This window comes from Schistocerca americana, chromosome 6 (genome assembly GCF_021461395.2).
Source record: "Schistocerca americana isolate TAMUIC-IGC-003095 chromosome 6, iqSchAmer2.1, whole genome shotgun sequence".
In the NCBI taxonomy this organism is placed as follows: Eukaryota; Metazoa; Arthropoda; class Insecta; order Orthoptera; family Acrididae; genus Schistocerca; species Schistocerca americana.
In genome coordinates this window covers 579,728,414-579,754,006 of record NC_060124.1, presented here as the reverse complement: position 1 = coordinate 579,754,006, position 25,593 = coordinate 579,728,414, and the positions used below count along the sequence as shown (strand labels likewise).

Below are 25,593 nucleotides of genomic sequence, written 5' to 3'. Positions count from 1 at the left end.
TCCCACCACCACCTACTACAGTCCTGTAACCTGGAAGGGGTACACGATCAAAGGCAGAGCCACGTGTGAAAGCACCCACGTGATTTACCAACTGACCTGCCTACACTGTGAAGCTTTCTATGTGGAAATGACCAGCAACAAACTGTCCATTCTCATGAATGGACACAGGCAGACAGTGTTTGTTGGTAATGAGGATCACCCTGTGGCTAAACATGCCTTGGTGCACGGCCAGCACATCTTGGCACAGTGTTACACCGTCCGGGTTATCTGGATACTTCCCACTAACACCAACCTGTCAGAACTCCGGAGATGGGAACTTGCCCTTCAGTATATCCTCTCTTCTCGTTATCCGCCAGGCCTCAACCTCCGCTAATTTCAAGTTGCCGCCGCTCATACCTCACCTGTCTTTCAACAACATCTTTGCCTCTGTACGTCTGCCTCGACTGACATCTCTGCCCAAACTCTTTGCGTTTACAAATGTCTGCTTGTGACTGTATATGTGCGGATGGAAATGTGTGTGTGTGCGCGAGCGTATACCTGTCCTTTTTTCCCCCCTAAGGTAAGTCTTTCCGCTCCCAGGATTGGAATGACTCCTTACCCTCTCCCTTAAAACCCACATCCTTTCGTCTTTCCCTCTCCTTCCCTCTTTCCTGATGAAGCAACCGTTGGTTGCAAAAGCTTGAATTTTGTGTGTATGTTTGTGTATCTATCAACCTGCTAGCACTTTCGTTTGGTAAGTCACATCATCTTTGTTTTTAGATATATTTTTCCAACGTGGAATGTTTCCCTCTATTATATTCGTAAAGCCTTTAATTTGTTGCTCAGGTAGTACTGTCAACGCCAGACAGACAGGAATTGCTTCATTTAGTGGATTCAGATCAAGGAATTTATCCCTGTAGCCAACTCTGAATGATGTGTCCAAGTTGTTTTGATCTTTCCCCATTCCCCGGTCAATCTCTTTAGGACAGAGACTTGGGTACAAGTTATCTCCAGATAATTATTCAATTATCTCCTGGTTTTATCTCAAACTTGTTTGTTCCAGAAAGATCTTTCATTTGACAGTATCACAATCTTACCAAAAAATCCATTACTCGTTTTTATTTACATAGTTTTGTACATTCTACTGTAAAGTTTAGATTGTTCAGCAGAAGCTTGTCCCTACCAAGAATAACTTTAATTTTCCAATTGTTTATTTGTGAAATGCAAAACAACATAACCACCTCTTCTCGCCCACAGATTGAAACTATTCTTCCAACCCTCCCCCCATTCCCAAAATCCCACTAGCAGGTCAATCTCTGTCTTTACAGTCTCTCAACTCATTAACAAGTTCAAAGAAATACTGTAGTAACAGGCAGATTTTTGGCTAGGATATTTGAAATGAAATTGTGGACCATTTAGTGAAAAAATGTTTTTGTCACCTGAAACATAAAATGTTTATTGTATGAGACAATTTATCAAATACATACATACTAACCTGAAGTTACTTGACTAACAACAGGTAATCACTGGTATTGAGCCAAAGAGAACATTTCGAGATTAACATATCATCTTTGTTCTCACCTGCAACTGGGCTTCGTGGTCTCTACTGACGAGGTCTTCAACCTGCTGTTGCAAACGGGCTGTCTCTGCGTCAGCTGCCTCCAGGCGCTCGCGCAGGTCTTTGGCACGCTGCTCACTTTCTCTGAGCTGGTGTTTGTGCTCTGCCTCTGCCTGCTGCAGCTTTGACAAGCCATCCTGCAGCAATGCTGCTTCTCGCTCCGAATGGAGACATTCCAGGCGCGAAATCTCATCCTCATACTGACACCTTTTCTCTTCCGTCTGTAAACCATCAACATTTTTTATGAACCACTCATAGTGAAACTGGGGGGAGCAGGTGGGGGGGGGGGGGGGGGGGGGGGGAGGGGGGCAGTACTGCCATTGGATACCACAGGCAGATTATAAAGTACAAGTAATTGCAGAAGGAACTGTTCTATACACTGACAAGCTCTCCATTTTGTTGCATCACATAGTACTGTACTCTGCAAATAAACACACTATCTAGTGTATGGCAAATCAAATTGATGGTGACTGCTTCAGCTAAACTACAAACTTCACTTGGTTACAAAGTTACAGTTCAGTTATACACTTGTGAATGTACAGGATGAATCTGACTCCCTCATCATCATCATCATCATCATCATCATCATTATTATTATGGTCTTCCCCACTCCTTGATCGATCTCTAGAATATAGACACAGGTGCGAGTTATATCCACTTTCTTATTTAACAAACATCTGCTTCTATATCAAACCTGTTTGATGCTAACTAGTACCACACACGGAGTGTGTTTTTCATTTCACAATATCATAACATCACCGTGAAAAAGAAATGGCCGTTTGGCATATTTGACACTACTTCAGCAACTTGTCCGTCTGATGAAGATGAAATCGATGATGATAAGAGGACCATCCAGTCACCTGCGAGAAGAGAAATCAGTTCAGAGACAATAAAGAAGATCAAAAATATGCTTCGACTGCTATTAGGGGTGAACAATGTGTGGACTCTTTGAAAATAAAGTAAATCTGTTAAAGTTGTTATTAGTTGTCTTTGTTTTTCTTAAAATAAAAAGTTTTATGTTGAGGGCAACCTCAGCTGTAGTAGTCCACGTCACATTTCACAAGTAAACCGCTTTTTACTGGGCATGAACTTTTATTTAGCCTACAGGAGCACAACTGGTTTCGTTATATCAAATTACATCTTCAGGTGTGTATCTATATATCATTAATTTCCTCACCCCCCTCGACTTTCAAAAATGTTTATCTGTTCATTTAGGTTGTTTCTGTGTCATTTTGGAATTCACCGAGTTACTTCTCACAATCTACAAACATGCAATTTTTCTCGGGAGAGTATATCCAGCATATTCACATTTCACAGTTGAAAACAAAGTCAAATGGAATAAAATGCCAAACTGAAGAAGGTAATTCTGCATGTCACCTGACAATATTTGCATCTCAAAAAGGTTCCAAAGAAATAAAAATTTTCAGCACACCAGCAACAGTTACATAATGAAAGAAGTGAATCCTGTCTTGCTGGAAGACAAATGAGTTTTCATCACAAACTATTGCTTTTGGATAAATATGAACTTTTATAGAAATTCTGTTGTAATCATTTTGGTCTAAACAACTATTATATGATTAAGGGCGTATGGGTTATTACTTTGGAAACAGATGATCAGTTGAAAGCTATGACAAAGAGCAATGTTAAACATGGTAAGAAACAGTGCCCAACACAATGAAAACAATTTGCCACAAAAGAGCACTACAACACTGCCAGAAGCTGAAGCAGTACATCCTAAAGAATCACTGAACACAAGCCTATATGCTGCTGCTGTCTCTCCTCAGAAATCTCAACAGATATAATTTAGGGCTGCCAGAGATTACGCAAAAAGAATATTAAGTGATACAAAAGAAGCAGCTGCATTTAACACTGCTGCAGCTGGGTTCTTTGATACAAAAAATTATCAAAACATCTACACTGAAGCACAAAAAAAACTGGTATAGGCATGCATATTCAAAGCATGCCTATACCAGTTTTTTTGTGCTTCAGTGTAGATGTTTTGATAATTTTTTGTATCAAAGAACCCAGCTGCAGCAGTGTTAAATGCAGCTGCTTCAGGCAGAATGTGGTGTTGCAATTGGCAACACCTATACAAGACAAGTGTCTGGCACAGTTGTTAAATCAGTTACTGCTGCTACAATGGCAGGTCGTCAAGATTTAAGTGAGTCTGCACGAGGTGTCATAGTTGGTGCACAAACAATGGGACACAACCTCTCTGAGGTAGCAGTGAAGTAGGGATTTTCCCGTACAACCATTTCATGAATGTACCATGAATATTGGGCATCTGGTAAAACATCGAATCTTCGACATCGCTGCGCCGACATCACTGCGGGCTGAAAAAGATCCTGCAAGAACAGGACCAGTGACAATTGAAGAGAATCGTTTAATGTGACAAAGAGCAACCCTTCTGAAAATTCCTACAGATTTCAGTGCGGAGCCATCAACAAATGTCAGCATGTGAAACATTCAACGAAACATCATCAATATGGGCTTTTGGAGCCAAAGGTTCACTCATCACTCATGTAACCTTGTTGACTGCACAACACAAAACTTTACACCTTGCCTGGGCCCATCAAGAACTGACTTGGAACTGTTGATGACTAGAAACATGATGCCTGGTTGGATGAATCTCATTTCAAATTGTATTGAGAGGATAGACCTATATGGGTATGGAGACAAATCTCATGAATCCATGAACCATGCATGTCAGCAGGGAACTGGGTCATTCCATGTCAAATCAACACACCTATTTTACCTCACCGTCTTAGATTTTGCTGAAAGTTGGTATACTTACAGTGGGCACTGAGAGTAAGAAAAATTCCAAATTTACATTTTTTATCTCAAACCATTCCTGAAATATGGCTAGGTAAACTTTTCAAAAACTGGCCAAAAATTTGTGAACGTACTTTTTTTAAATTGCCCTAGGAGCTGCCCTAATTGAGCTAGAGAACTGGGAAAGGTGTCATTTTGCAGCATTTTGCATGCTCTTTCCAGGGATATACAACAAAACATAGCTTCTAATTAATAACCTATTCCAAAATAGTAATTAATATTTTGATTTAATTTTAATTTTTTACAAAAAGTACAAAATTGAAAATTTTCAAAATATTTCCATAACTACATCATACTATTGTAAATCACATGGCAAAATATAAATCTGGGATGATGATGGGTTCATTGTTAAAAAAAATTATTCTGGACTCTTGTTTTTCACTAACGGCCCTAGGTTGACCAAATTGACCTTTAACAAACAGGAATTTCTTTAAAATATACTGAAAGGTAAGTAAAAAAAGTATTATAAATATCAAAACATCACCTTATTAAACCAAAACTAACCAGCATATTTTATAATTAAGTTGACTGCTTATTTTAATTTCATACAACTTCACTAACAGTATATTAACCAATATAACAAAAACAAGAAATTGAGCATTTAACTACAAACTGAAATAAAGTATGAATAAGTACAAGTATTTACATAATAGTTCTGGTCCATGATGTTTGAAATGGAACTATTAAACAAATTAAATATGTAATGCTTGTTTTTGAGTAACTGTACATAGCTAAATTAACAGAATAGGTACTAACAATAATTTTGAAATAACTTTCTACAAAATATACATTAACACTAACCTGAGACAAAAATTGAGTTTTGAGTTGAAAGTAGTTTTCCAATAAATTATCTTGGAACTTCACATATTACATTTTAATAAAGCTGACTGGGTTCGGTTTACATCACTTTCATTAAGAATGTATGTTCTCCTGTCGGAGTAAATGGATTCACTTTTGTGAGAACATCCACAACTGACACCCACATGACATCTGCATGTGCAGGATAAGAGAATGACTTAGCTGGTCCACATGGATGAAGAAAAGTTATTTTCACTTCATCAAGTTCTTCGTTTTTATCTAAAATGTACCCAAGCCACCAGTTTGTGCCATATACAGTGGTGACATAGCCTGATACATCTTGTAACTTCAGTTTGTCTGGTGGTGTAGTTACTTCCCTCTCCCAACTCTGCATATCACCTGAGAAGTATTTGACTATTAATTTTGATGTAGTGTTGGGAATGAAAACGTGAAATTGCTGTGTTCCTTTGATTGTCAATGCCTCTTCAAGTCGACTTTTTAAGAATATTTCTGAAGCAGCGTAGTCTTCTTGAGTGGAATATGCAAAATCAACATTTGTGATATTATCTACTGCCCACTCTCGTGCGGTTTGGATCTGATTTTGGTATTGCCTTTGCAAACTTGCACGAGCTGCCAGTCTCTTTACTGAACCCCCTACTCCATCACAAGGCCCTTTCCCATGTGCTGTGGCTGAAAAGTGGCACTCAGCTTTTATGTTGAAGTCTTCCTCATGAAGGTAAAGGCTCAGGAAGTTTTTCTTATTTTTATACTGAGCGGCAGAACTGTCAGAATAATAGTATATCTTTTTTGGAATCTTTTGAAATTTATTTGTTAGATATGAAATTAGCTTCTTTTGAAAGGTGTAAACCAAAGTTGTATTGTGCTCCAGGCAATCAGAAACAATGAAAAAGCTCATATGCTCAATTTTGGCTTCCTGTTTGTAATATGTAACAAAAGGATGAAAGGTAATTTGTTGTCTTGTCCAGTGGAAACTCTGAGCTTCATCCTGTAGAACTATACTATAATTTTCTGAAAACTCACATATGACAACAAATTCAGATTCCATAAGGTTTTCTCTTGTGGAGTTAAGGAATGTTTGTTGTTGCTTGGCAAGGAAGTTATGGTGAATCAAAGTCGACATCTTACTACAAAATAAATCTATGAATTCTTCAGAAGTTTTCTGAACAATTTCCATATTACATACGTCAACTGACATCCACTGTCGGAACTGAACTTGTTCAATTAGGTTTTCATGAAAAGAGTCTTTTAAAATTTTACGTATGACAGTTTCTCCTGGGCCGTATTCACAGTTTCCCATGTTGCAAGCCGGGATGGTTCCTTTCAAAGGGCACGGCCGACTTCCTTCCCCGTCCTTCCCTAACCCGATCAGACCGATGACCTCGCTGTCTGGTCTCCTTCCCAAAACAACCCAACCCCATGTTGCAATTAACTGATGATGGGTCGCAAAGCATTTTTGCAATGCACTGCTTATAATTGTTTAAGCTGCTGTTTGTTACTGTACTTAGTTTGGGATTTTCTATCATTAATTTTATGTTTTGGTGAGTTGTACACACGGAGACATGGTGTGTGCCACTCCAGCCAGCTAATACACAATGTTTTGGTCTCAACTCAGCAAATTTAGAGAAATCTATTTTTATGTTAGGAAACTTGTCTTTAAAATGCTTTAAAGCTTCTTTAAGGTTACACAAAATAAGTCTTAATGATATTTTTGTTTTATTTCCACTTGTTTCTGTAATTGTCACACAATCTTTAATACCTGGCATTGCCCTGCTAACTTCTTCATTTTCATAAAATGAATGTACAGTTTCAACAAATTCTGCTGGTAAACACTTCCCTGGTTTTGGGTTTGGACCTTCCATGAATCCTTTCTCTTTCAAAATTTTTTTTGGACTGCCGAACAATGTAATTAGGAGCATTAAATTCCCTCATTATTTTCCTGACACTCCACTTTTCAGATAAACTTGTAAGAATCATTAGTTTTTTTGCTCTACTTATAGAATTTTTAAAGTTTCTTTTAAGATTTTCAAGAACGGATTCATCAGTATCAGTATCTGATGAAGTTTCAGGAGCAACAAACAGTTTATGTGTCATTGATGAGATTTTCTTCACTTTTGATTTGGCGTAATGCCTAGATGTTAGTTTTCTCTTGTCAATTGGGGACTCACCAAGTTCTTGAAGTGTTGTGTTAAATATTTTAACAGCTACTGAAGTTGGAGTGAAGTCAGGGTCTTGGTCTCGGATGATTATCTCTGATCCAGAAGATTCTTCTTCAACACTTTCATCACTGATGGGCTCTGGTGTATTTTTCAATTTGGTTACATCTTTCCTACATTTATCACAAATCTTGGCACCACTTGGTATTCGAGGAAATAATTTGGGCATCCATGTTGTGCCATTTCTCAGTTTTTTTCTGTCTCTAATAAAATGATTTGACTTCTTCAAAGGATTACAACATTGCACTCTTACAGCACTGCACTTTTTACTTGGTTCAATATTTATACAAAAACCACTTATAAACTCTCCTTCAATGTATAGATTTACTTGAAAACGAACTATTAAATATAATAGATACAGACTGGTCAACACAGAGGTAACAATTGATTTGCACTAAAACCACAGTGCACAATAATGCTGTAGGCACACAAAGCCTTAGAAGGTAACAATGCAGACTACATCATCTCAACAATGGCTCCAGTCCCTGAATTATTGTACAGACATCAAGCCCCATGATACGGTCCACTACTGACGTACTACCTTAAAGGTCAGTTTGGTCAAACTAGGGCCGTTGGCGAAAAACAAGAGTCCCGAATAATTTTTTTTTAACTATAAACCCATCATCATCCCGCATTTATATTTTGCCATGTGACTTACAACAGTATGAAGTAGTTACGGAAATATTTTGAAAATTTTCAATTATGTACTTTCTGTAAAAAAATTAAATCAAAATATTAATTACCATTTTGAAAAAGGTTATTAATTAGAAGCTACGTTTTTTTTGTCTATCACTGGAAAGAGCATGAAAAACGCTGCAAAATTACATCTTTCCCAGTTCTCTAGCTCAATTAGGGCAGCTCCTAGGGCAATTTAAAAAAGTCCGTTCACACATTTTTGGGCAGTTTTTGAAAAGTTTACATGACCATATTTCAGGAATGGTTTGAGGTAAAAAATTGAAATTTGGTATTTTTCTTAGTATACCAACTTTCAGCAAAATCTAAGAGGGTGAGGTAAAATTTTTATTTAAAGTGTGTTGATTTGACATGGAATGACTCAACTGTTCAAGCTGGTAGAGGCTCTGTAATGCTGTGGGGCATGTTCAGTTGAAGTGGTACGGGACCCCTGATATGTTTAGATACGACTGACAGATGACATGTATGTAAGCATCCTGTGTAATCACCCTGCATCCATTCAAGTCCATTGTGCATTCTGACGGACTTGGGCAAGTCCAGTAGGGCAATGCGACATCCCACACATCCAGAATTGTTACACAGTTGCTCCAGGAACTCTTCCGAGTTTAGAAACTTCTGCTGGCCACCAAACTTCCCCGACATGATTATTGAGCATATCTGGGATTCCTTGCGCAAAATATGCTGTTCATAAGAGATCTCTGCCCCCTCATACCTCCATGGATTTATGGACAAACCTGCAGGATTCATAGTGTCAATTCCCTCTAGCATTACTTCACACATTATTTGAGTCCACGACACGTCATGTCGCAGCACTTCTGCTTGCTAGCGGGGTTGCTCGCACGGGTCCTACACGATATTAGGCAGGTGTACCAGTTTCTTTGGCTCTTTAGTATAGTACAAGTGAGGCATGTCCTGATGTTTAGATCACAGGCTGCTGACCATAAAACTGCAAGAAAAGTTGCAATTGTCATAGCAGTAACGCAGTCAAAAAATTGCAGGTTTCATGCTACCACATCGAAGGTGGCCAATAAAGGAAGTGATGCACGTCTGCTGTTCCAGCAGCAAGTTAAAGGCAGAAAATGGCTTACTGGTACTGTCAAAGAATAAAATAATGTGGATAAAGAAAGTTTCAGTCCAAAAGTATTTGTTGTCAAACAAAATGGAAGATATATTTACTGCTTATTTTCTAAATTCTGTGAAATTATTCCAAAATGCTGCATCATAGTTGGAATTCTAGCAAAATATTTGGTCTGTTACTAAAATGTAAAAATGATGCTTGCAATCACCCAATTAAAGAAGATTATAGAAGTTTAACTGCTAAAACAGCACATAATTTGGAATCCAAGTACTGTAGGCCAGATATTTTTACCCAAAACAAAAATTGTTTGTTCGTAGAAGGTGAAAAAAGTTGTGAATTCCAAAATAGCATGAAACAACCTAAATTAACAAGTAAACATTTCTAAAAGTCAAGAGACTTTTTACTTTAATGTAACCAGAGACAATGAATAACACCTTTAACAGGTTTTACATCATTTTCAAATATGCTTACTGAAGAACTCTTCATGTTCTTTGTTTTTAATAGCAGTCAAATCACGTTTTTGACCTCCTTCATTACGTTTCAAGCCATCTGTCTGAAAAATGAAATGAACTTTTCCTGACCGAAGAAAATGAGCTTGTTTCAATTGCACAAAAGAAACTCAGGTCTTAGACGACCCTTTCAAGATACACGATTTTGAAAAATCGTGTAAAATTAATGAAAACATTATGTGAATCAACTTTAATCTTCAGTAATCAAGAGACCACTTGCACAGCCTTATGACATGCTGGCTGGCTCCAAAAAGAGGAAAAAAAAATTGGCAATGGATATTCATCCTATCATAACAAACAAGCAGCCAAAACGTCATCCAAATTTGTCACAAGATTTAAGAGCTACTTTGACAGAAAATTGAGAAATCTAGTGCTCAGTATACGCTATATTGAACACTTGTTCGGTAATTAGGCTGTTGTATCCTAAACAATGAGGAGAGTCACCAAGTTCCAGCATAATTTGCCCTTATCTCATGAGCAAACACAAAGCAAACTTCACTTGTTTCAGTGTCGCGATATGGAAATGCTGGACTTTATGAAAGCATAGCTTCATATGCATACATAGTGGAATTATTTCATCAAAATCTGTGAGGGAGGGGATTACGGGGCCAGGGAAGGGGGGGGGGGGGGGGGGGGGGGGTAGGAGCGAGGTACTTGGGGGCTTGCTTTATATTTTAAGCACTTGAAATGGAATGACCCAGAAGTAAGTACACTGAACAATTGAAACAACTGTTGCAAAAGCAAACAAGTAGCCACAAGGAAAGGGATTCCTCACTGCCTAAAGACTGTGAAGATAGAATTATGAGGGAAAAAGAAAGCTGGTAGCTAGGGGTAGTAATAACTAATGATAATTCCATTAGCAGGGCATCGGAAATGGCGACCATAGCATGGCATACACTTTCTGGAGCAGCACTTGGCAAAGCATACATGTAATGAATCTGAAACCATCTGGATTTAGCCCAAGCATCATTTCAAGCTACGTCTACCATTTCAGAACACTACGGGCTGGTGCTAACATGAAGTCATGTCCTCAGAACGCAAATGTCAAAGGAGAGAAAGCAAACTGAGCCAAATGATCAAAATGAAAAAGAATCAAATCAAATTCGTACTTCTATTACCTTTGACTCAAAGGAGTGACTGACCACTACGCTCCGATGCCAACAGATCTACGGAGTCAAAAAAGATGACACCTTTATTTCTTCCTGTTCTAACAGTGAGGTCGTGTGTTTTCTGAGGCTGGCAGACATCAAAAACCACAGACTGGAGGTGTCTTTGTTTATGGGACATCATACCACTTTTTTAAGGACACCGAAACTGCAAAGGATCTCTCTCCGTATGGTAGTCTTTCTAAAGGTGTCCTGCTGCAATCAAGGACAACTGTCCACAATCTCAGTTAACCTATTAATTGAAAGTGGGTTGTTACCTTTTTTCAGAAACTGGGAAAGCAGCTCTCCAACTGCTCAGGGCATACTTGTAGGGCTAGTCAAATTCAGATCTCTACGACTGCTGCAGGTCAGCACATCAATTTATAAGAATCCTTAATTTAATGACTGATCAAAATTACAATGCTCATTTCTCCATCACTCCTTACAATGTTACTTGCCATTCAAACTTCATTCTCCATATTTCTTGAGGAAATGAGGCTTGACACATGAACATTTTAGAAGTGAGATCACTGTAAAGAGTGAAAAGAATGTCAATTTAACCCCTCCCCCACTTCTTCAATAAATAAATACATACATAATCCCAATTTTTAATTTGTAATTTCTAATCATGCCTCTATGACGTTGCAACACTGAATTTTTCTGCAAGAATTATGACTTGGGGTAAGGTGTGATGAGTGATAAGGAAGGGGTGTGAGAAGTTGAAATTTCTATCTAAGTGGTTATTACGATTACAAAAATTTGAGGATCACATCACTTTATCGGCCCTCTGTCTGTGTTTGGCAAAGTGACAACAGATTTTCTAAGACCTTAAAATATTCAAATACATTAGAGTTGGTGACTCATCATGGAAACCTATATCTACACAAAATGTGTGTGTTACTCTTAATTCTGTTCACGTGCTAAATTTCAACAGATGATTCAGTACTAACTTATTATGGATGGGGAGCTAAATATGTAAAACCGTTAGAACTGGAAACAGGTATATGGTATAACTGAATGTGCAGATTCAAGATTTGCGATTATGTAAGGTATCATAGTGTTTAAAAATGATACAGGTCTACCTACAATGATTAAATACTGCCGTTGGTTATTATTTTGTAGAGCAGATAATGCAAGCATCTGCTCTTTCCATTTAATTTAGCAGCTATGGATATTCAAGTAGTCACAACTACCAAAAAACTATGTCACTTTTTGACAGCTGACAACAGACTAAATACACTGAAGTGCCAAAGAAACTGGTACAGGCATGCATATTCAAATACAGATAAACGTAAACAGGCAGAATACTGTGCTGTGGTCGACAATGCCTATATAACACAATAAGTGTCTGGTGCAGTTGTTAGATCAATTACTGCTGCTACAATTGCAGCTTATTAATATTCAAGTGTGTTTGGACATGGTGTTACAGTCAGCACACGAGCAATGGGACACAGCACCTCTGAGGTAGTGATGAAGTGGGGATTTTTCCATATGACAATTTCATGAGTGTACTGTGAATATCAGGAATCCGGTAAAACAATAAGACTCCAATATCGCTGCAGCCGGAAAAAAGATCCTGCAAGAATGGGACTGACGACGACTGAAGAGAACTGTTCAAACTGACAGAAGACCGACCCTTCCGCAAATTGCTACAGATTTCAGTGCTGGGCCATCAACAAATGTCAGCATGTGAACCATTGAACGAAACACCACCAATATGGGCTTTCGGAGCCAAAGGTTCACTCGTGTAATCTTGTTGACTGCACAATACAAAACTTTACACCTTGCCTGGGCCCATCAAGAACTGACTTGGAACTGTTGATGACTGGAAACATGATGCCTGGTTGGACGAATCTCATTTCAAATTGTTTCGAGAGGACAGACCTATATGGGTATGGAGACAATCTCATGAATCCATGGACCCTGCATGTCAGCAGGGGACTGTTCAAGCTGGTACAGGCTCTGTAATGCTGTGGAGCATGTGCAGTTGAAGTGGTACGGGACCCCTGATATGTCTAGGTACAACTGACAGATGAATGTATGTAAGCATCCTGTGTAATCACCCTGCATCCATTCAAGTCCATTGTGCATTCCGGCGGACTTGGGCAAGTCCAGCAGGGCAATGCGACATCCCACACATCCAGAATTGTTACACAGTTGCTCCAGGAACTCTTCCAAGTTTAGAAACTTCTGCTGGCCACCAAACTTCCCAGACATTAACATTATTGAGCATATCTGGGATTCCTTGCACAAAATATGCTGTTCATAAGAGATCTCTGCCCCCTCATACCTCTATGGATTTATGGACAAACCTGCATGATTCATGGTGTCAATTCCCTCTAGCACTACTTCCGACATTAGTCGAGTCCATGACATGTTGTCTGCATGCTCACGGAGGCCTACACGATATTAGGCAGATGTACCAATTTCTTTGGCTCTTCAGTGTATATGATACGGGTACCCATTTTTTCAGACATGTTTACCAGTATAACAAAGAACAAACTACATGAATCTAACTGATACAATGTGCAAAATTACAAAATTCTAATGTCTTAGTTATCAAACACACTTGTAAATAAATTTCCAAATATGAGAGGTAATTTTTAGATAATAAATTGAATAGAAGCTAAGTCCATAGAATGATCTGAGGAGAATCAGCAAACAACAGTAAGTTGAGTGAGGCTGCACCAAACGGGGAAACCCAGCTCCCAAAATGTAGATGTAAACTATTAGGTTCGCACAGAAGTTCGTAGTGTTTTTCTATACATTTAATAAACACAACAGATATGTATAACAGACTTTAGTCATCAATAATATAGTCTCCTTCACTACGTACAATAATCTGCAATGTCGGTGCAACTTTTTGATTCCACAAATGTAGAAATCACATTGTTTTGAGGCGAAGAATTTGTCAAGCATTTCTGGAGTGCTATTTCATCCAGGAAAGAAGTTCCTCAAAGGTTTCTCGATAGTTTGTGGAGGAGATGAAAATCTGTGGGCACAAGATCAGGTAAATAAGGTCAGTGTGGACAGACTTTACAATCCTACACCGGTATAGGGTTTTGTCGGTCTAGCAGGATGCAGGTGAGCATTATCTGAAACCTGAATCACTTCACGCAGTCTTCTTGGTTGTTGTTCTTCGACTGGCAAGAAGCGTTAGTGAAGGTTTTGTAAGAAAACCATCTTCTTGCAGACCTCTATCCAACGGCATTATCCCTACGCACAGTGCAAACGTTTCTGGCTACCTCCGATGCTGTCACCCCTCACTTGATTCAGACAGTAGAGTATTTCGGAAATGTTTCGATTTCTCCACACAGTACTCAATTTTCTAGTGGCCACAGCTCCACTCACTAATGACAAAATACAATAAGTAAACCCAAACAGCAACCGTGAACTATAAATAAAAAATGACAACTGGTAAATAAACCCATAGCAACCTGTATACCAACAGGCAAAACAAAAATGCTACGAACATATGCCCCTCCTAGTACTAAAAAGAAGCAGCAATTCTCTCATTTACACCGTTGTACGGCCATAATTTGCAGAACAGTGTTCATCATCAAAATGCCTAGTGAAATACTGGAGACTGCGAGTGCACACTTTGATTTAACTGCGTAAATTAAATGATGGAAAATCCAGGATGCTGTAACAACAATACCGCGAAAAGGGCAGATTGTTACCCACCACAGAGTGGTGGCGTTGAGTTGCAGGCAGGCACAAAATCACCACTGTCTCTAGCCGCACTTTCGAAGTGGGTCTGTAGCCCAAAAGCTCAAATGTTTATAGCTGTATTTTTGTTGGGCCTGTCTGCAGTCAACATTTCCTCTATATAGCCAGTAGCAAGGTATCATAATAATAATTGTCTCCCGCATACCACATACATCGGCACCATGATTCTGGGTTTTTAGAAGACGTGCTGACCACAGGTAGAATCTGCCCAGCACATTTAACAACGTGGGCTTTTTTTTTTGGGTCAGTTTCACACATCAGTTAGACAAATTGCAAACTTTTTGAAACATTCTCTCATACTTTGACATGGTTAACACTACACAGAGACGAGTGGAGGTACACCAGTTCTGTCCTGGGGTACAACAGGATGGGTGGCAACAGAAGGGGCATCCGGCCACTGTCTATCACCAACATCACCAAATACAGAACCCAGAACAACTCGCCACACACACACACACACACACACACACACACACACACACACACACACAGAGAGAGAGAGAGAGAGAGAGAGAGAGAGAGAGAGAGAGAGAAGGGGGGGGGGCAAAATCTAGTTACACCCTGGCTTGGATGACCGTTTGGGATGATTGTTCCTATAATCTGTAAAAATAATTGAGATTGTGTTAGAAAATTTAAAAAATCAAGTATTTTAGCCATGGCAGTATCTCCGAACTATAAACTATGTACTTTGTGGAGTCTCTTCCGAACTTACGTCATTGACGAGGTACTGGACGAGCACGGCGAAAGCCTCGAAACCGGTGGCGCTGTGGCGCAGCTGCTGCAGCTGGGCGCGCGTGGGCACGGCCGGGGCGGCTTGCAGCTGCGGCTGCAATTTGCCGGCCGGCTCCTTGAGCGGCGCGCCGCTGCCCGCCACGCGGTTGTGATCTGCAACAAAGCATCGCCGTTAGGGGGGATTCGTGAGCTGAACAGTAAGGGCGGAGGGGTGTGGAAGACGTAACCGCTTTAAGGGGTGAAAACTGCTTGCAGGTACACTGCAGTATTTAACAAAGAGTTAGGATGTACGTCTTTCTTATAAATACCTCTTCATTAAAAGTCAAATTGTACGACAAATAATAATTTCACTTCTAATTATTATTCCAGTAACATTTCATGATAGTGATTAGTTGAAGATGATTTATTATTAGCTGCTTCGAACAACGTAAGATGATCAGGAAAAGAACTCAAGTCGTCCTCTCCCAGAAACACAACCCAGTTCATTTGAGAATACACTTTTCGTCGGGAGAGGATTGTGGTAGTCTTCCTCTGGTCAGTGCTTGTAATTACTGTAATTCACCATTAACTTAAGACACAACCATCACTAAATAAGCTTCATTGTCTCATATCATTGGCATTTCGTAACTATCGAACACAGAAAAAATGTATTTATGTACGTAACTGCTTTACACTCACGCTTCACCATCATTAACACACAGTTTGATGAGCATATCACATGCAATGATGACAACTCTACATCAAGAACAATTCAAACAATTCTCAATCAGAGCTAAATATACTAAAGTTACAAGAGAAGTCTGAAAATAGGTTACTGCATTGTCTCTCACCGTTTCCGTATTGAATGGCCGGGAAGTCTGGTGAACAGAAAGCATCTTTCAAGCTACGCAAACGCCTTATAAAAAACGATCTCACACACTCCATCACTGACACTGAAGGCAACCCATAACGGTCCCAGATGTAGCGATGTAAGCCAGACTGTATCGTTTCGATCTTGCTCTGTCTAGAGCTGCGAAACGGAATACTGGCGCCACAACCAACAATGGCACGCTGCGCAATGTATACAATATCTAAAGCTGTTTTCTATCAGAAAACGACAACCATCCTTCTTGTAGTTGTCCTACTAAAATTCATGACGACATGTTGTTGGGAGTAACGAAAGGCATGTTCTGGTGTCACAATTGCAAGTAGATTGTCAAAATATCTGTACCTCTTACTAGTTCACACAGTGCAAAGAGTTATAAGTGATGTGAGATATAACAACTTTTGTAACTGGCTAAACCACCATTAACGTCGAGCAAAGATTCTGTTTGCCTGAAACGAACAAATGAAAGCGTAAAACCGCCATTCAAAGAGTACGGTGTAAACAGAAATACGGCAAACTCAGAAAGTTATGACAAATCAAAATAAGTTTTTAGCTAAACCTCCAACAATCAAACTAAGGTATTTCATGCGTTGGTCCTCTCACTGGCATCATTCTTCATATATCCTATACTTTCTACGCAGTTATCAAGTTATCGCTGACATTTTTGTACAGGTTAAGTACTGTACAGGGGAAAACGTAGAAACGGGAGAGGTTGATGGACGTGCTTCTTACTCGAATCGAGTGCTAAAAAAATAAGTGCCGCGTACGATATTTTTACAGAAAAAGTTCTGAATCCTGGCACGACTTGTGATAATGAAACGCTGAAAATAAGCAACGTTCTATCCGCTTTTCGGAAACGATGTTGAAGAAGCAAAATAGCTAAAACCACGCAACAAACTGCGGCTCTCCTGTCTGTCACGAACACTGCAAAGAACTGCGAACAGTAACTGCTCCCATCACATTGTAAGGCACCTCATATGAGAGAGGGGAGGCGTGTGTGGCGATGGAGGGGGAGGGGGGGGGAGAGGGGAGGGAGGTAAGCTTGCACGGGGTGCACAGGAAAAAGCTTGCGCCATGTTAAACATTACAGGGTGTTGCGGTCCCCAACAAATCTGTATCGTCACGGATGTTTGGCCACGTCACACTCAGCTTTACGCGTGAGAACACTCCCGACAAAATCTCACTGGTTACTGGCGGTTATTACAGGTGCATTTGCAGAACAGTTCAAAAGCGACCTGTCGTCTGATGCGACAAGCATTTTGCTACAATCTACTTCACATTAAACAACTAAAAATGCTAACAATTATAGCACGAAGTGTGGTTTTTCATTGTTTTTCTGTTTTTGTTTGCACTTTAATGTGTATATATTTTGTCTCTAAAACACATACCTATGTTTCGTTCTTGTTTGTTCATCACATACACCTTAAGCAAACGAGCGAAGCCAGTTTATTTGCCACTTATAATAATTTCCGTAACGCTGTCTTTGCTCCACACTTCATACTTAAGTCAGTCATTGTTCGCGAGGTCGAGTTGGACTAGAGTTGCCACCTTTGGCAGGTTGAAAGTTGGGACAGTTCAAACAAAAGGTAGCACTTAATATATTAAATGTTCAATTCTTACTAACGTTAGTCACTTTTTATCACTTCAATCTACCACGCTACTGCTCCTCTACACTCCGTGAAACTTGGCATCATGATCGCGAACACACCTTCAGTTGTGCATGTACAAGGAGCTATTGCGCATGCGCAACTCGTGTGACGTAATTACCTTGATAATCAAGGGGCACGGTTCACCATTTGCACAGCTAGCCCTTGCCACTCAACTAAAGGTGGTAGCACACTGCAGCAGACTTTTATCCCCGTTCGCTCGGCATAAATCCTGCTAATATGCAGATATGCTAATTCACTCACTATTTACTGCAGTAAAATTATATCAGATTTCATTATATGTTAAAGTTGTACGTACAGTAAACCTATTTTGTGATTTTCTGAACGAATTACAGTATATTAAGTTATGAGGCACTGAGACTCATACTGGGCAGATCATAGTCGATCGTGAGATTGTAGCGTTTATTCATGTTCCTGAACTCTGTTGATTTTATGGCGAGTCAAGTTCATCTGTGCTGTAGTCCTTGAAAATACACGAAAAGCGTTATCACTGGTTTCTCTGATATTCACTTAAATGTGGGATCAATGACGATATGCTGTAGGCCCTTATTGATCTCAACGCCTCATTTGTATTCTAGTCAAGTGATCACGTTGGTAGACATTACAATTTGAATTTAATCATTTCCACAAACGGCACTTTGTGTGCAGTGTAAACATGAACTATGGTGAATCTATTTTAAATGTTAACTGAAAAGTAAAGTTATGAGAACGGGTCGCGAGTCGTGCTTGGGTAGCTCAGTCGGTAGAGCACTTGCCCCCGAAAGGCAAAGGTCCCGAGTTCGAGTCTTGGTCCAGCACACAGCTTTAATCCGTCAAGAAGTTTCGTATCAACGCACACTCCGCTGCAGAGCGAAAATCTCATCCTAGGAACAGAAAATTAAATTATCAGGAGTAGTTAGCCGCAGAGGAACTAGGGCCTCCGAGAACAGATCCTTTGATTGAGACAGTGACCAAACCAAATAAGCATTACTACTAGTGAACATTTAACAAGGATGTGTACAATTAGCACAAGTTATTGTGTGGGTGTAGCGTAAGAATCTGTTTCTCAGCAGAAAGTAAATTCGTGAACTAATACATCTTTTAGGCATCTTGTAAATTCATCCGAAAAAAATGGAAAAAGCACAAAAACTCCCACTTACACAAAAATCCAAAATGGAGAGTTGCGAAAGCTTACACATTATTTCGTTATCGCCCTAAACTGTACTTAATTATGTACAAAACAACAAAATTCCACAAAACAATTCTTTGTTTTGTCAGATAAGTTTGCATATTATTATTATTATTATTATTATAGACAGTGTCTGAAGTTCTGTAAACTTGTTGATAAGCGTAACTTTCATACCACAGGTGCTATTAAGTTCACCCTCTCAAATTCATCTGAATCCAAAAACTTGTTAAATGTATACTCACGAGCCGCCACTGATTCTGAGAATATGTTATTTTGTTATTTTCCTTGCAGTGTCGATAAACATTATAATCAGCTCAGGTATTTTTTTGAAGTTTTACACAATTTGAACAATTTGGTGTCAATTCTTTGTGATGTTTATTAAACATTTATGAATGGAATTAGTGTCGCCTGGGTCTTCTGTACATATTTTGATTAGTGTACAACGAGATGACTGATGTGGAACCGGTGAAGGCGAAAGAAAATGGGAAGAATAAAGACACCTAATGAAAGTCTGCACGCAATGGCGTGAGGCTGAGACTACTGTAGGATAGCGATATGCACGTACACAAATGGCGATAGTGTCGCGTACACAATGCATAAAAGGGCAATGCATTGGCGGAGCTGTCATTTGTATTCAGATGATTCGTGTGAAATGGCTTCCGACGTGATTATTGTCGCACGACGGGAATTTATATACTTTGAACGCGGAATGGTGACTGGACATACTCATGTAACATATTTCGGAAACTATTAGGGAATTCGATGTTTCGAGATCGCAGTGTAAAGAGTGTGCCGAGGCATTACCTCTAACCGTGGACAACGCACTGGCCGACGGTCTTCACTTAACGACCGAGATCAGAAGCTTTTGCATCGAGCTGTCGTGGTAACAGACAGAAGAGCGACGCGAGTGCCTTGGCTAACAGCACGACATTACCTGCGGGGGCCTCTCCTTGGCTCGTGACCATGTCGGTTGGACCCTACTGACTGGTTGCCTGGTCAGATGGGTCCCTATTTCAGCGGGTAAGAGCTGATGTTAGGGTGTGAGTGCGTCGCAGACCCCCCACGCAGCCAAGTTGTCAACAAGAAACTGTGTAAGCTAGTGGTGGCTCCACAATGGTGTCGACTGTGTTTACATGGAATGGACAGGTCTCTCTCTTCCAAATGAACCCATCGTTGACTGGAAATGGTTATGTTCGGCTACTTGGAGACCGTTTGCAGCCATTCGTGTTCCAAAACAACGAAGGAATTTTTATGGATGATAATGCGCCATGTCATCGGGGCACAATTGCTCGAGATTGTTCTTCAAACCACTCACGACAATGCGAGCGAAAGATTTGGCCAACCTGATCCCCCGAAATGAAACCCATCGAACATTTATGGGACGTAATCGAGATGTCCTGCAACGGTAACGCTTTCGCAATTATGGACTGTTATATAGACAGCGTGGCTCAATATTTCGGCAGTGGACTTTCAAAGACTTGTTGAGTCCCTTGTACGTCGGAGTTTGCACTACGCCCGGGAAAAGGTGGTCCGACACGAAATTAGGAGGTATCCCGTGATTTTTGTCAACTCTGTGTATATGTGATACAAGAAGTACTGTTTCTTTGTGGATGTCACTGAACTTAATGAAGAGAGACGATACAGTCGAAACTTTTATTAGCTCTTCCGGAGACATGCTTTATGGAAAAAATACTCACTAATAGAAGGTTAGACTATTGCATTATTTTGGGCTTTGATGCGCTAGACAACTTCACCTTTCTGTGCACAGAATTAGCGAAAGTTTTGTCCCTGGGCACTGACTGTGTAGGAGAGTCTTCTCAAATGAAATGATAGACTGGGTATAGCAGTTTACAAATCCAAATGTTCAGAGTCGGTTTGATTTTCTTATAGCGGTGTCCTACGTTAGCCGAAGAAGCGACATCTGCCTTCGCGACATTGCAGCTTCAAGCAACAGCGCGGGCGATATTTGGTGTCCTACGTATGATCGAAAATTTCGAGCTACACCTGGCTGCTACGGCCGACAAGTTGTTTCCATAAAATGGCGCGCATGAACGGTAGCATATTGTGGCTCGAGAGAAAGGCAACAAAATTAGCTTTACTTAGGAAAATAAGGGCGATAAAGAAGCGCTGTGCGTGTAGTTTGCAGAGGGAAAATTTCGTAATTTATATCATAAGCTACGAAGATCACCAAACAGTTTCTCATATACGCGAATGAGCAGAGATATGTTCGACTAGCTAATCAGTGAATTAAACACTAATGTTTCTTACATACACTCAAATTTCAACAGCCTATACGTTCGGAAGAATTAGTTTACTCCTGTTGAGCTCGAAGGGTAGTGATTACTTAGGAGTAACCTTTATGAACGTATGTCATTTGGTTCTTCTATGGGTTAATGCTGCATCATCTGTATAATAGTTTGCAGCAGTTCTTGTAATTTTATTACAGAACAGAAGATGGTGACTTAAGTTTTGCAAAAATCTGTTCCTACAGTAAAGGTTTTTATAGCGATCTCGGCTCAGAACTCCACCTCCTCCTCTTCCTCCTGAGTTCAGAAGAATGCCTGACTTCGAAAAAAATGAATCATTTTTCCCCATGAGGAGTCTATGGGGCAGTGGTAGCATCTTTGGCTGAAGTGCCATTGATCCTGGGTTCGGACCCACCTGCTATTTACGTTTTAACTGACTCGACTACAATCGTATCACCTGCTGTGTGTGCCAAGTTTTATCAGTACTCTTCACACAGCATCGAAAGTATATATTTTAGGTCTTGCCAAAGTGATTGATAAAGCGAACACACACCTATCCTAGTGTAACACACACATTTAATTCCTAATAGAAAACAATGATCAACCATGAAATTTTACTGATACTTGGTTGTTGGGAACACAATTCATCAGTCATCAATGGTAATTCCAAGAGTTTCAATTAATTTAAATAATCTGCATATATAAATCACACAAAACTTTTCAAAAACTGTATTGCGAAATCATTTGCCTAAAAGTAGGAAGTAAAATAGATTAGAGAAACATTCGGTGCACCTCATTTGCTGTACCTGATTTCGAGCATCATTAAAAGGGACATAAAATGTGCCTCTTACTTTTAGACAAATTACTTCACAAAACATGTGACCCATTTTTTCATTATTTATTTTCATGTTTTATTCAGAAAACATGATCTTACTGACGCCAAATTTGCCTTCATAGCGAGTTATGACCACGAAATGTGCTAAATTTAGTACCTGACTCGAAGGAAGCCTTTTTGACAGTTAAATATCACACTAACGTATCTTTTTATGTACGAAACAGTCGATGAGATCAGGTTTTTGAAACTTCAGCAACTTTTTGTTAAGTATTTCAATATCCCCTTAACTCACTAAGCTATTTTTTAATTACCAGATTACTTTCAAGTAATTAAATATTTGTTTGCAAAACTAGCCTGTTTGCCATTTGTCACTCTTAACTGGGCTATAAACCTACTGTGTATTTTATAGGGAGTCGTCTTTACGTTCCTCTCAAACATTTGACCAACACATTTCGAATGTTAATCACACAACAAAATACGTCCTCTTTGCGTGCCGTCATTTGCAGGAAATCTCGTACTGATATCCTGAATCGATTATAAAAATCAAGATCTCAGAATAAAAAGAGATATCATTCTGCTCTGAACTTTAAATACAATTTAGATATGTTGGATCATTTCATACGCAATCATGTATGACCTAAAATAACTATGCGCAAGGTCTACGCAAGCTCAGAACACGCTTACGCGGAACCGTTCGAGTGCGAGGTCGTGAAAGGACAATGTTGTTTACGGCACCTGATGCGCCACCATATTGTCGGCAAAAGGGGGCGGGACTGGACGTATCCAATGGTGAGCACAGCTGATGCTACGAAGCACAGTTCAACTGCTTAGTCGACGAGTAACAAACAACAGAGCTACAGTGCTGGTGGTGTCGATACAAAGCAGAGAAATGTCCACAATAAACAAACATTGCATTACATCTACAGCAGTTGCTGAAGTTGACGTTTCGTCAGAAGGGAACCCAACGACTTTCGCAGAGCGAGAACAAAGTGGCAGATGAAATACTAGAGTTTCTGCAAGACGAGTCGGTGGAATGTGTGGTGTCGTATACGCTCGACTGTGCGAATAATGTACTTGAGGAACAATACGTGCTTAACAAGTGAAAGCGATACTGAAACAGTGTCGAGCCATGTAGTTCATCATCCTTGCAGGACAGGGAATCATAAATCCTGCCACCGGTTAAACGTAGTAAAGGACACTCATCGAAGGAGCATGTACTAAAACCTTACGTACTTGGAATATCATCCCCAGCATAGTAAAAAAAAACAATTAGGAACATATTTCGAACAGTCCACAGCAATATGATCGTGCGCTGAATAAGGAAAAAATACCGATATTCAAGAGAGGCCAAGGCGCACTTGTTACAAAAACTTGTAAACCCGTCTATTCGTGTGAACCGATGTTCCAGGGTGGCTAACGCACCTGTCTAGTAAGCAGGAGAACTGGGTTCGATTCCCTGCATTGGTACAATTTTTCAGTCGCCGCTTTAGGCTATATACACAAAATCATATCTGTGCGAGACCAGTAAATGTCTCTGTATTTATGTCATTTCTACGATAATGATGGAAGCTGAAGAAATGAATTAAAATTTGTGCTACGGCTGGGGCTCGGGCCCGGGCCTCCTCGCTTACTAGGCAGGTATGCTAGCTAGTGCACCGCCACAGCATGACAAGCAACACAGCTGCACAGACTGCCCTAGTCCAGTGCCCTCCCCAACGCAATCTCCATGAAAATTTAATTATGTCATTTCATTTGTATGACTACAAAAACTGTTGATTGCGCACTTCGAGGGTGCTCCATACAATTTGCCTACTACGTTATGCACACAAATTGCGCGCAGCGTATATTACAGACATTTCAGGGGAAGAAGTGGATAGCTGCGAAACTCCAAACAGTGCTACAGTATTGGAAAAGTTAAGACAACGAAATTTCAAACAAAGCGTTAACTTGACGATGCACAACAAACTGCGGGATCGGTCCGAGAGTTTTTAGACGAGATAAACTTATCCCATAGTTGAGCAAGCAATTTGTTTTGAACTTCGAGGAATCGGTATTTGATGAGGAAATGCATATGAAAGGAACCCTGGAAATTAAAGGTAGCAAGAGAGTTTTATCAAGATCAACTGACATGAAGGCCTTAACGCTTTCTTATAAAATTATGTCAGCTGTTCATCTGGATGGTGGAATTGTCTGGAAAATTAATTTATTGTGCTGCGAGAAGTTGGAGGTGCTCTGCCCAGACCATTCTTTTTCGTTTGTGAGATTTTGCAAGGGCAGTAGGGAGTATTTACGTCACAGCACGCAAGATTGGGAAAATGGCCGTAAGAGAACTACACCTACGGTAAGAGCAGTCCTTTTGGCTAACAGCTGGTCAAAATAACTTTCTTTTGCTCGATTCCTGGTCTGCTTGTAAGAATCTTACTCCTTTCGAGCAAACTATCACTCGCGAACTGCAATTCATACCAGCTGGAAGCTGTGGACAAATTAGGCCTCTGGATGCTTGTTTTCTCCGTTACTATAAAATATCATCGCACTACCTGCAGCTACGCCCGGTTTCAGGATAAGCTCCACGACAGACTGTTTCGAATTTGGTTGCATACAATCATTTCATCAGTCCTCATGACCCCGTTGCACCACGCTCACTCTACACGCAGTGGATACCGGCCAGAACGTTCTGCGACTCCCAAGGAGTTCGCCTTCGACCTTGATGGTGCGAACCTTTGTGATCACTGTGGTGTACCATTTTTTTGTTCGGTATTCATGGTGCGTGTTAATGGTTTGTTCTGAACATTTCTTGGATGTCGACGCTGTCCAATTTGTAAAGCGTAATAAGTATATCTCATAAAGGCTGATCTCTGAACCTTCCGACACTCGTTTTATTTCGCCCTCGTGATGCACATTGTGAGTAATTAGCAGCGAATGTTTTTCCTGTCATAACTGTTAACACAAGAATTTCAAACGCGCCTCACTAAAGACTGAACTTGCCACCTCGCACTCAAGGAGTTCCTCGTTAGATGAAATCTCGTGCACTCATTTAGTTGCGTGCAGCACGGTAACTGTGACCAATAGCGAAAAGAAGTTCAGTGTTTCATCGAGCGAAAATATGTATCTGTAAAATGCAGAAGAATCAAATTTTTTGATTGAGTAGTGTTCTTAAAATCGGATTATACGTATTTCGTTGCAGACTTCGTGCCCACTCCAGCGACAAGATTCAAACACCGCTGAATTTAAATGTCGCCAGCTACAGTGGACAAACGACCATTGGCACGAACGTCGCCAACCCGTAGCGCACTTACTTAGCTACCAATACCCTGCAGTCGCGTCTTGTCGCCTGAAGCTGTCGCTAACATAGGACGTAGCCTAATGCAACAATTATGTCATCCTTCGTCTCTTCCTTTCAAAATAACGAATATAAACGTACTTCTCTTCAGTTAAATAAAGGAAATTAATAACTTCCTGCTCGAT

General features: G+C 40.1%; 1 protein-coding gene across 4 annotated transcripts in view; it reads right to left on the bottom strand.

The window, feature by feature from the left end:
* The window catches only part of LOC124619220 (microtubule-associated tumor suppressor candidate 2 homolog), a 586,056-nt gene that overhangs the window by 12,737 nt on the left and 547,726 nt on the right, over positions 1-25,593 (bottom strand). For all 4 annotated transcript variants that reach the window (XM_047145442.1, XM_047145444.1, XM_047145445.1 and 1 more), the window contains 2 exons: positions 15,328-15,500; positions 1,561-1,818 (listed from right to left, as the gene is read on the bottom strand). In XM_047145442.1, the coding sequence (XP_047001398.1) occupies positions 1,561-1,818; positions 15,328-15,500 (431 nt within the window). The remainder of the gene's footprint in view (positions 1-1,560; positions 1,819-15,327; positions 15,501-25,593) is intronic.